The sequence below is a fragment of the Cucurbita pepo genome, chromosome LG15 (genome assembly GCF_002806865.2).
Source record: "Cucurbita pepo subsp. pepo cultivar mu-cu-16 chromosome LG15, ASM280686v2, whole genome shotgun sequence".
Classification (NCBI taxonomy): Eukaryota; Viridiplantae; Streptophyta; class Magnoliopsida; order Cucurbitales; family Cucurbitaceae; genus Cucurbita; species Cucurbita pepo.
This window is the reverse complement of record NC_036652.1, coordinates 8,431,445-8,444,161: the sequence shown is the minus strand read 5'-3', so window position 1 is coordinate 8,444,161 and position 12,717 is coordinate 8,431,445. Positions and strand designations below refer to the sequence as shown.

The 12,717-nt window shown below is 37.3% G+C and overlaps 2 protein-coding genes across 4 annotated transcripts; both read right to left on the bottom strand.

Annotated features, from left to right (window-relative positions):
- Window positions 1–97: 97 nt before the first annotated feature.
- On the bottom strand, window positions 98–3,246 carry LOC111811112 (zinc finger BED domain-containing protein RICESLEEPER 2-like). Its single transcript, XM_023697840.1, has 2 exons — window positions 3,032–3,246; window positions 98–2,313 (listed from the first exon to the last, which is right to left on the bottom strand). Exon 2 carries the CDS (start codon window positions 2,284–2,286, stop codon window positions 310–312), a length of 1,977 nt encoding a protein of 658 aa, XP_023553608.1. The 5' UTR covers window positions 2,287–2,313; window positions 3,032–3,246; the 3' UTR covers window positions 98–309.
- Window positions 3,247–4,610: 1,364 nt separating this feature from the next.
- On the bottom strand, window positions 4,611–9,893 carry LOC111776324. Of its 3 annotated transcripts, none has more exons than XM_023655751.1 (4): window positions 9,586–9,893; window positions 8,898–9,504; window positions 5,231–7,652; window positions 4,611–5,027 (listed from the first exon to the last, which is right to left on the bottom strand). In XM_023655751.1, exons 1-4 carry the CDS (start codon window positions 9,600–9,602, stop codon window positions 4,996–4,998), a joined length of 3,078 nt encoding a protein of 1,025 aa, XP_023511519.1. In that variant the 5' UTR covers window positions 9,603–9,893; the 3' UTR covers window positions 4,611–4,995. The 3 variants fall into 3 exon arrangements, with proteins under 3 accessions (XP_023511519.1, XP_023511518.1, XP_023511520.1); XM_023655750.1 differs by having other exon boundaries at window positions 5,113–7,652; window positions 9,586–9,892; XM_023655752.1 differs by lacking the exon at window positions 4,611–5,027 and having other exon boundaries at window positions 5,176–5,813; window positions 5,950–7,652.
- Between the last annotated feature and the right edge of the window lie 2,824 nt (window positions 9,894–12,717).

Sequence of the window (12,717 nt, the reverse complement as noted above, 5' to 3'; positions counted from 1 at the left end):
ATATATATATATATATATATATATATATATATATATATATATATATATATATATATATATATATATATAATAAAAGATATGATGAAGATATGGGAAATTGCAACTTGGAATGGAAAGTTCCTCATTTCCTCCTTAAGAGTAAGAGCAAGAGCAATGGAACTGAAACTAAAATGGGAGTTAAATATTACCACATATGAGGCGATGCGATGGCCACAAGTGAAGTACAGCAGAGATGATGAAACAAAGGGAAATAGTGAGGGAAGATGCACAAAAATGAACAAATATTGAGAGACCTGTGATGTGTCAGAATTAGCTCTCTAGTTCACTCCTTATCCAATCCTGTGAACATACCAAGGCTTGAATTGTAGCTGGTTTCAGTGAACTCCACTCTCGATCGACCACCCTTCTTCCACTCCTGAATGCACAATCTGATGCAACTTTTGACATTGGAATCCCCAACACATTACGAGCCATCATCGACAAGATCGGATATCTCGGAGTGTGAACCTTCCACCAGTTCAACACATTGAAATCAACATTACGAGGGAACAAAGGCTCCTCTAGGTACTTGTCCAGATCTGATTTACTGCCTTCACTCTGGGAGGATTCATGGAGAAACTTGTCAAAACCCATTAACCTGTCCCTTGCATCCTTCCCTGAACTACTACTACCAACTTGCCAGGCAAGACCCTGATCGATTGAAGCTAACGGCGAGCAGATCGAATGTTCGTTGTAAAGCGCCTTCACGCAGTTCACAACATCATCGATCCTCTGTACAGCAACAACGCCATAGATTTGTGGATAATAGTACTCTACAAGCTTCATTTTGAACCGAGGATCTAACATGGCAGAAACTGCTAGAGCCAACCCACATTTATCCCAATATTCTTCAAACTTGGTCCGCATCTTGAATGCCAAGGCCTTGACATAATCATCTGAATTCTTGGACCATTCCATCAGCTGCAAGTGTACGTCACATAGCTCAGGGAAAAATATATTTGAAGTAGGAAAGTTGGTCTTCGTTAAAATATTAGTCACTTCAAAGAAGAACTTCAGAAAGCCTGTAATCACACAGGTCCTACCCCATTCCTCTTCAGTTGGGCATGCTGAGTAGCCAACGTCACTTTCCTGCAAAAGGGAAAATGCTTCTCGATATTCTATAGCTGCTCCGAGCATCGCATAGGTTGAGTTCCACTGAGATGGATTGTCCACAGACAGACCCTTTTGGCTCTGAACTTTAACTTGCTCGGCCATCTCATTGAACTTAGCTTGCACTTCTCGAGACTGTTTAATACATTGAATACTGTCACGAATTTTAGGGAGAATGTCGCATAATGCTTCCAAAGCATCTTGAGCCATCAAATTCAGAAGATCTATCGCACAGCTAACATCAAATAATTGACCATTACAATATAGGAACCTATTCTGTGATAGTCTGTCTCTGATTCGTAATGATATATAGTCACTGTTAGAGGAACAATCAAATGTCATTGAAAACAACTTCCTATCAATATCCCAATCCATCAGACAATTCATGATAGCATCCGAATGCAAATCTTCAGTATGAGAAGGATCAACAAACATAAAATTCAAAACCTTCTTATTTAACTGCCAGGACTCATCAATGTAGTGGGCTGTAAGACACAGGTATGACGATTCCAAATGATCTGTGGCAGTCCACATATCAGCACTGAGGCTGATTTTTCCAGGCAATTTATCCAATAACTCGTTCACTTTTTGTTTCTCTTTCACATATATTTCCAAACAATCACTCTCAACTCTATTGCATGATACAAGTTCAAACAGGGGATGCAGATTTTTAACAAATACTCTGAACCCAACATGCTCAACCATGCCCAATGGATAACCATGCAAGATGATCATCCGGGCAAGATCAAATCGACTTCGTCGCTGATCGAAATTGTAATTCAGGGTATTATTTGTTTCGTCTTTCACTTGCTCTGGGTCAAATCTAATATTAACAAGATTTAAAACATCATCTTTTTTCTGCCCCTGATCAACATAATTAGTGATAGCCAACGTTGCTTCCTTTTTCTTTTCCCTGGATGAAATAAATTGAGACATACCATGATTAGATCTTCTCTGGCACCTAATTAAGTGATTCCTCAAATGAGAAGTCCCACTGGTACTTGATCCACTCAGTTTCTTCTTACAATGCCTACATACAGCAACAAAGGTGTCACCCTTTTTTATTCTATCAAAATCGTTCCACACAACGGACTTCAATCTGCTAGATTTTACTATAACTGCCTCCGGCACATCCATTACATCAGCCAGACTTTCCACCAAAAGCTGCACAGTAAACCCACACAATTATTCTGATTAAAAAGATTTAAAAAGAAAGACGAACACTAAATATGATCAAATTTCTTCCAATCTTGACTAATTGAAAATCAACATGTTCATAATGAAATCAAAAAGACAAAAGTAGATCCATCCAACCCCAGAATAGCTCAAACACCATAAATCCTAGAAGTAAGATGACACTTTGAAACATCAACATGAAAAACATGATAGAACAATAATCAAAAAGGTTCCGGAAAATTAAATTTGTTCCTCCGACAATCATCTGTTCATATTATTCTAAGTTTCACACTAAAAAGAGAGCGATTACAATATTTTAGGGAGGCGCTATAGGCTCATACGTATTCTATGGTCATTCGTCGGGTCCGAAACAAGACCCAGAAAAGGTAATTGTTGCGGGTCGGCCCTTCATTGAAGTCAATTTTACAAGGAAAAACACAATACAGGCTCACCGGATCGGTAGTGGAGATTTCCCGCCGGGACCCGCAAACTATCCGACCCGAATATATCAAAAATTGACCGGGTCGACAAGACCGATTCAAAACCTATGGATCTCGGATAGCTAAACACATAATGGATAACAACACTCCGAGTCGGACCCGGAGCAAGAGTTAGGGTTCCGCTCCATCAAATTTTAAAAGAACCAAATATTAAAGAGTAATCAATTCGAATGAGAGAAAATTGAGAAGAAGGTTTCGGAGCATACAGTGAATGGATGGCCTCGCCTGGACTGCGCAGAGGTTTCCAGCGACGGAGGAGGAACGGCGGTCAGTTTGATTTTCCGGCGAGAAAATGGGAGAGTGAGGAGGAAGAGAGGGAAAAGTGGCGGTGTGTACGGTAAAACATCGACGAGGGAAACGATTAATGGTGCAGCGAAGAAGAGAGAACGCGCGCAATGGAGGTCAGAGTAACGAAGCAATATTACGTAAAATTACAATTATACCCTTCCAGTTGCAGCACAACAAATTTCTTTTTATAAATTTAAAAAAAAATCAAAATTGTAAATTACCTTTTTATTCTTCTAGTTAATAGGCACCTGCCACGCACGTGGTTAATATATTTTTCATTCCATTTGAATAATAATTAATAAGCATTTGACATAAACTTACTAAATAATTTTTTTTTAAAAAAATAATGATTAAAACTCTATATTTTTTTTAAAAAAAAAATTAGGTTAATTTATAATGAATAAATATATTTTCATTAATTTTAAATGGAAAATATTCCTTGCTTATTCTTCTTCCATTTCCCCCATAGATTACCCTTTGTTTTGTGGTTTCTTTCTATGGATTCACCATTTTTGAGTTGAAATTAGCTTTTAGCTCATAAGGTTTCGTTTCAAAATGGGGTTTTTGGAAAGACCCACCTTTTACTTTCTGCATGCAGCAATCGGGTACGTACCCACTTTGTGAATTTTCATGATTAATAATGTCTTTTTTTTTTCGGGGAATTTAAGGTTCTTTGTGTATATAAGTTTTAATGATCAGTAACATTGTTTCCTTATTGGTTATGCTTGCGTGGGTTGAAACAGATATGAATCAAAGATGACAATGGAGAAAGCTTCATCTCGAGATCATCAGCAATGGCTCACATACTGGGTTTTGCATCATGTCATGGTATGAAGATGCCATTTTGTGTAAGTTTTATACGTTAAAACTTAGTGTTTTCTGGGTTTATGTCATATTTGCTTGACATACGTTTATTATATCGATAGAGACGTTGTTCTTGTTTATATATCATGGATCTCGACTTAGAAACTATTCAAACGACTAACATAGAATAAAATGATAGGATTCGGGCTATAAAGTTGGTGTCGTCAGGTTTGGAAGTAGTGAAGAGGGACCCAAATACGATTTCGGGGAGGAGAAGAAAGAAAAAGAAGAGGTCAAGGACGAGGACGAGGACGAGAGCAAAGATAAGAAAAATTTTCGAGCTTGAAAATTGGAAAAGATTGTCAAAGCGGTTTTATAAAGTGCATAAAATGTAAAACACAGTTCGTCGAACTCTCTCTTTTCTTGATACTTCGCTCTCACGTGACTCGCTCATTATTGAACAAATTTTGCTGTCAAATAAACTTAAGACAATATGAAGAGACTGGAATTATATCGACAATTGTATAGGGTAACTGTGAGATCTCACATCGGTTGGAGAAAAGAACATAGCATTCTTTATAAGAGCGTGGAAATCTCTCCTTAGGAAACACGTTTTAAAAACCTTAGGAGAAGTTTGAAAGAGAAAGCCCAAAGAGGACAATATCTGCTAGCGGTGGATGTGAGCCGTTGTAGTAAGGATCGAACTAGATATCGAGAATTATTACCTTTCACTTCAACAAGCTACCTTATATGAGTTTAACAAATGTCAACATATGTTAGCTACATTAACTTTTAGCTTATAGCCCTCAAGAAAACTAATATAACTGTGTTCTCACGCATTCATTACAGGAACTTGAACTCTGAATCTTGACATTTGTGTAATTTTGTAGCACAAGAGAGACCTTCTGGTGTAGATTTGATCCAAAACTTCCAATAAGAACCAAGACCAAAACTCGTAGCAGCGTCTATATTCCAGTGGTGTGATTAGCTAGTTTCCGTTCAAGATAACACGCCTTCGAGTACCGAAAAACTTGCTTGATGAACGACGGGTCATCTTGAAACTACAACTCCGATCATGTCATTGGTTACAAGGATGAGCTAGGTTCCTTCCTGTCATGCAGATGAGATCATTTGCTCAACTAATCAGCATTAGATGAGTAGATTTGAATTAGATTAAGCAAAGTACTATGCTTACTTTTAAAAACTGTATACTTTAGTTGACTTCTTCTGAGATCCAGCCAAGCTAACACTATGAACTAATCCAGCAGAAGGAATTGTTGAATAAGTAGGCTTAGTATTATCTAAATACATACTCTGACTTGGTTTCAGGATGTGTTTAGCTCCTGCTGTTAACTTGATAGGGCCTGATCTAGCCGGTACTCCATCAGTTTGAGCCACATTTGAGATATTTCCTGTTAAATTAACAGCCTTCTCCCAGTTAGCAGGAATTTTCGCTGTTGCCGGGTTATATCGCAGTTGATCATCGCTGAATTCTCTAGTATTGTTCGTTTCTAAACTCGACATCTTTTGACGCTTCCTCGAATTGACTAGCTCACCAGCTGGTTGCTTGACACTCAAAGTATTGAACTTCAATCTGTCTTCAAAGCTCATTCTAGTTTCATGGCTTGGCTTGGCAATAGATGGCGATTGAAGTACTCTAGGAGCAACAGGCATTGGTTGAAAATAGGGCATTGTGCTGCAAGGATAGGCAGCTTCAAGCCGGTGATGCATGGAAGAAGGGCTAATGAGAACATCTGTGGCAGAAGAAATAAATGGATAATAGTATCCATTTGTGGTTGGAGATGCTTCCCGTTGGTGATCATGTAACATCCATGGAGGAAGGGTCTTAGAACTATGAAACCAAGGGACCTGGATAGCATTTCCATGATCATCTGGCTGCAAGAAAGGGAAGTTAAAGGTTCCTGGTTTTTCGGGACGTAGTTTCCGGTCGAAACCAAATTCGAAACAACTTTCATATCTATTTGGATACATGTGGTAAGAAGTAGAAAATGCCGATGGTTGTGAACCAAACCTTAGCGTTTCCGGACCAGAAATGAAGGGTGCTTGAAAGTTCGGTGCCATATTAAAGGCGTCGGTCGAAACATGGACGTTGTTGTTGAACCTTTCGTTTAAGTTGATGACAGAGTCGGGTCTTTGATACGTTCGATTGAGGTGCGGATGCGGGTACCGAACTTGTGGAGCATTCGATGGATGATGAAAGCCTGCAGGATGATAAAACAAGGCTTCTCCTTTTGATGGATGATGCAACTCCCTATCTTGCAGAAAGTTTCTTTTTCTCATGGGATTCTCTTGGATAGGATTGGTCAAGCAGTTGTCAATTAAAGTTGAGTTCTTCCAAAAGTTTATAACCTCAGGTTCTTGAATTTCTTTCCCATGTTCACCAACAGCGACATCTTTGCCCATCAACCGCATCGTTTGTCGAGCGGGATTCGCACACACGCTACTTGAACTTTCAGGATTAATCTCTGTACTTCCATTTTGGTTCTGCAACTTTCCATAGTATCTGCTTCTGTAAAATGGAGAATCCATCAAGTTCGAGTGCAAAAACCGACCTGATTCAGTTCCCCTTTCGGAAGTTCCAGGCTCGGTGACGTCGAATCTAGCTGACAAATATTGGTTTTGATTTTCTTGCACATTACTATGCAATGGAAATAAAGTCAACTGGTTTCTTGTAAGTTCTGTATCAACAAGGAGCTTCTCATTATCTATGAAATAATCCCGGGTGCGTCGTGGCAGGACGAGACTGCATACCGGTATCCTGCTAGAACAAGCCATAGTGTTATTGGCTTCATTCATTTGACCAAACCTATTAACCAAACCTGAATTTAGCTGTATCAGTTCACCCTTTGAGTTCAATGGCAGGCAGAAAAATCCATCATTCACACCCTTCTCTTTGTAGGCGACCGCACTTTGCTCCCAGTTCGGAAACGAGCATCGAGCGTCCTTATCAGAAGATTGCGCCAGATTAAGAAATCTGCCACCAGCATTTTCACTTAAAGAAGAAGAAGGAACTCTGCTTGTATTTGAGCCATAGAGAGAATGAGCTCGACATTGAGTTCTCACATGGCCATATTGCCTTTCTTCTTGTGCAGCAGCTAATAGAGCAGGCGTAGCAGAATCCACTGGTGGCAGCTTCTGAGGTGCATCTACATAGACACGGTCAAACAAATGCAAATCATTTTGATCACGAGGAATAACCCGATTCGTCGATATCAACTTTTCGGTCGAATGCTTCACATTGTCCCAACTTTGACTATCAACGTCGTGTCGGGGGCTAAAGCTAACGACATCGTCTTCTACACCAACCTCCATTGAAGCAACTCCTTTATCACTTTCACCTGACTTAGAGCTTCCTTCTGAGGCTTGAAAAGGATTGCAGCCATCTTGTTCAAAGGTATCAGATAACGCTCCAGTGGTTGGACCAAGAACATCATCCTTATCCAAGAAGCTAACACGCCTACCATACTTTTGACCACCATTGTTGGAAGCTTGGTTGCTGCCTCTTGTCTCAGAAATTTCTTTGACACTATGCTTCAAAATGCTCCTAAGTGGAGCCAATGGCCTCTGTTGCCTGCCAACTACATTGGATTTCTTCACTAGTTTTTTCCTTTTTTGTCTAGACAAACGCTTAAAACATGGTTTCTTACAACAACGAGCCGAAACATCCTTGTGGTTTCTCTCTCCCTTCTTGCATAGTTGCTCATGTCCAAAGTTCTATCACCAATAGAAGATTTCAAACATTAGTTATAACTAAAATATATAGCTTAGAGACCTTGCCTTGACGTTAGAACAAGAACAAGAACAAGAAAATTAGATCATCCAAAACTACGAGACAAAAAGTATAGTTAACCAATAAGACAATCTATTATAGGACAAAAACAAAGACTACTCATTAAATTTAGACGGGCCTTTAAATTAACAACAAATAATTAAATGAACCCAAACCCACTATTGATCCGTTACGTATCGTCGTTAGTCTCACGGTTTTTAAAACCCATTAGGGAGAGGTTTCCACATTCTTATAAGGAATGTTTGGTTCACCTCTCTAACGGACGTGGGCTTCTATCTGTAACATTTCACTCCTACTAATCGTAACATTTCACTCCTACTAATCAGCAAGAAAGGCATCATAAAATAGCTCAAAATCTCGTGGGGTTCATGATCCTTTCTTCAAGTAACTCCGAACAGAAGAAATGAGTCGACTCTCATTTCATAAGGATTGTCGGAGAAGAAGAATAAGATTCAAGTTATGAACTTAAGAACTTGATCATTGAAGCAAACCCGAAGCATATCTGATGAAATAATCCCCATATGATAATGGGTTGAAAGCATAAATGGTGTCATGATAGTGAAAACCCTCTTGGAGAAACTCAAGTATGAACAATCTGAAAGAGTTCATTGGCAGTAATGATGAACAAAAACCCATGAAGTTCATCTCTAAACCTCCATTGTAGAACTAATTTTGAAGTAAGGGAAGCATGATTCGTTGGATTGAAAAGGGGTTAAAACAGGTGAAAACAGCATCATTAAACTAGGATACATTTGTTAAGCAAAGGACAAAAACTCTTCCACCAAATAAAGTCACTCACTGCCAAGGCCGTACCCTTGCAGCTGGAGCTCAAAGGAAGGCCTTCACAAACGATACAACCACGTCTTGTAGTGACCTTTTCTTCCCCTCTTCCAAATCTGAATCACAGCCTATTTCCGCGCCCTTAATCACACAAAACACTACTTTTTTTTTTTTTTTTTTTTTTTNCTCTCCAACGTAATGCAGTCTTTTCACCAGCTTTTTCCAGCAGTAATTATGAGCAGAAAGAGAAAGGAGGTACCAAAAACAAAAAACCCCCCAATGGGAGAGAATATTTGCAGCCTAAACAAAATTCTCACAAGCCTACAGTTTTCCCCCACCATTGTAGTAGTAGTAGTAGGACCGTTTAAATAAAAGAAAATGGCATGTACCTTATTCTTCTTCTTCTTCTTCTTCTTCTTCTTCTTCCTCCTCCTCCTCCTCATTTCTTCTTCATTTCTGGTGTTCTTCGCCTTGATTGTCTTCATTGCAGAGACAAGACTCCTAGCCAACGATGTAGCTTTGAGCTTGTCTCGAATCATTTGCTTCCCAATGCCTTTTTCTCCCTCCTCACAATCATTACCAATAATCATTGTTTTCACAGGCGGAGCCACTGCGAAGATTTCTGCAATTGATCTCTTTTTAGGCGTTCTTGATTTTGCCCCTCCTCCTCCTCCTCCTCCTCCTCCTTTATTCCTTCGCCTTTCCTTAGTGGTTTGAGCCAAACAGCTATCAATATGAGCATTCATAGCGTTGACAGTAGCAGCAACAAAAACCCCACAAACCGCACAAATCTTCTGCATTTGAATTCTGTCAACAACAACAACAACTTCCTTCTCCTCCACTACACCTCCACAATCAGTTTGTTGATGAGACCACCAACGAAATTTCCTGACATCCATTGGTGGGAGCAAAGCTTGTGCCACTTCTTTCTTCACGTTCTCGCTAAACGGCCAGCTTCTCTTTAAATCCGTGCCTCTCATATTCAAAGCATACTCTCTAACAAGAAGAGAAAAAAAAAAAACTCGATTAAAAACATAGGTGGGCAGTTAATAAAGAAACGAGGAGGTGGTTACTTACCGGATGGAGAAAGGCATGATTTGTGTACCAAATGGAAAACGGAGAGAGACCCAATTGAAAAGATCGAATTTGGGGAAATGGGTTGCGTTTTATTTGGGAAGAGGATGAAAGAAAAATGGTGTGAAATTGAGAGGGGAAGGGACAGGGAGACAGACAAGCAGTGCAGACAGTGGAAGAAGATGATGAAGTATGGTATGGTATGGTATCAACACCTTTCTCTCTGGCGGTGGGAGAGAGAGAGAGAGATGAAAGCGAAGTAATGGTGATGGGAGAGAGAGAGAGAGAGAGAGAATTAAGAGAGAGAAGCTTAGAGCTCTGTTTTTTTTCGTTACTTTTATACATTATTAATGTTTTCCCGCCCGAGAGAGAAAGAGAAAGAGAAAGATTTCTGCTTTCCCTTAAAACTTTATGACTGACAGCGACGTATGAGAGCGCAAGCCTACGCCTACAAAACAGTGTTACCATCAAAACCATTTCCCCCCCTTTCCTTTTTTTTTTTTATTTTATTTTCTTTCCAAATTTTTAACTATTTAATTTAAACTCTTCATTTTTATAATATATATACATATAAAAATCATTAATTTATCATTTTAATTGATCTAATTATTCATTTAAAGAAAAAATTTATTAACGTAATTTCTCCCACCCTAAAATTTATTCTCCTCCATTATCCATTATCCCTTGGTTGCCTTTGCTAGTACCCTACCTCTCCCTCTCACGCGCCTTCTCATTTCCTCAACCCACGCGCCGCCATCTCCGACCATCAGCTTGACAGCACTAAGTTTTTTTCTTAACCTTAAACATAAAAACACGTTGGGAGTAAAACCTGTTTTAACCTACTAAGCACTTACTTACTTAGCAAACCCTACATAAATATTTTTACTGCGGTGTGAGTAAAAACTGAAAATGGGGTTTGATGGAAAATGGAAGGAGATGGTCCCATAAGTGAAAGGGCAGAGGGTTGAGATGAAGAGGTTTTGGGCATACCACAGTAAATTCTATTATTTATTGTATGGTAATTTCTGGAAGCAAAGAATAATACAACAATGACACAGAACCATCATGATTATGACACCTTACCCACTTCTTTCTCCTTTTCCTTTCTGCTCATTTTAGGGAAGAAGAACAACAAGAGATTATGGCCATTAATGGCGTTTTTGCTTGATTAAACTCCTCTTATGGCCTATACTTCTTGTAATAATCATGATTAACCTTTAATTAATCCATTTTTTTTCGTGTTTTTTTTTTTTAATTTTATAATATTGCTTTAGAAAATGCTTAATTAATGAGAGGATGATGAACTGGGGAATGGGTCCTTCAAATAGTTCCCTTTTTCCATTTTTAAGTATCTCTTAAATGGATTGGTATACCCTAAAGGGACATTAGCCCTTTGATATATATGTAGGCCAACTCATGTGCCCACTGAGCATATACATAAATGTTTTTGATGGGGATGTGAGAATTTTTAACCCAACATTTTGTTGCTTTCCCTACTTGGAAAACATTCAACCACCACCCTCTTCAATTCCCTTAATAAAAATCACCTTTTTAACCCTACCATCACAAGTTTTCATCAAAACTACTTCTCCGGTAGATCCCTCTTGTTTCTGTTTAGTCCCCTCCGTTTCTTAGTAAGAATAGGTGAGGATATCCTGCCTAAATAGTAGACACAAATAATAAATAAAATAATACTAAAGATTCAAGCCATAGAATTTCTGCGTATCTAGACTAATATCAATCCAACCCATTTCATGAATAAAAATACCACCAATTAATCAACCAACAAAACTACTTATTACAAATAACATCTATTTTTTACTTTAACTAATTTAACTAATTCAAACAGTTAAAATGATCAAATAATTTCTACCGTAAACTTTTTAAACCCTTTTCTAAACTAGCTGACCAAGCATGAGTTTTACATAATTATTATAAAGTAATTAATATTAGTTTAGTGGTTGATTGTAAACTAATTAATTATATGTTTATTTTATCATTACAAAATCTCTTTAAATCATTAATTATACAATAGCTTAATATTAAAAAGATAAAAAGTTATATCAAATAATCATATTGAGATTTTTTTAATTTATTAAAGTTAGAATCATATCATATTATTTATCTTAAACTATAATATATAAAAGTATATGCATTTATACATATATTTATGGGCATATATTCCTAATTTTGAATTAAAATGAAAAAAAAAAGGACTTAATTGATGTGTTTGTAAAATCTACAAAGGGAGATTTGGACATTTTCACTTTTTAAAGAATGATTCGACGTTATCGAGATTTGAGAATCCATTGATGGGCATGAAATTTTAATTTAATTTAATTTTTAATTTTTCAAGGATTATTTACATTACAACGTTAATTTAATCACATCATGTGTTTGATTCTCATGTTCATCATCACCACCATGTATAAACCATATATTATATTTGTATTATATTGTCCACGTGTGAAACCCCATGCATGTACATATGATGATGGAACATGCATGTCCATGTCATGATGATAAATTAATGATGGGCAGCATTTTGGCCTTAGGGCACGAGGAGATTCAATCATGCCCCCAAACACATGTGTGCCCACCTATCATCATATTTTAATATAATATATATATATATATATATATATTATTTTTACCAATTTTCGTTGATTAATTAGTTGGCGGTTAAATTTTACAACTAATTTTTAAATATATTTTAAGTAGATAATCACTTTAAAAACAATGAGTAGGAATTGACCCTTAGATTTAGCGGGTGGGAGATAATTAAGAGTAATTAAGCAATTAATTAATTTGGATTATTAGGCACTAATTTTAATTATGATGACTTAAAAAGGCGTGCACATGATTTCCCGTTCAACGTTAATTAATGAAAGTAATTACAAAATTTTAAATTAATACCTATCAAATTAATTTTTTTTTATAAAAATAATGTATAAATACGAACGGTAAATTAAAATTAATGGTGAAGAGAGAAGATGAAAGTTAGTTGAAGGAAATGGTAATTTTAATTTAGTTAAAATGGGAAATGTGAAGTTTTATTGTAAAGGTAAATAAGTAAATAAGTAATAAGCTATACGTGCGGCATGAATATTGGAGATGCACGAAGGTTTGATATTT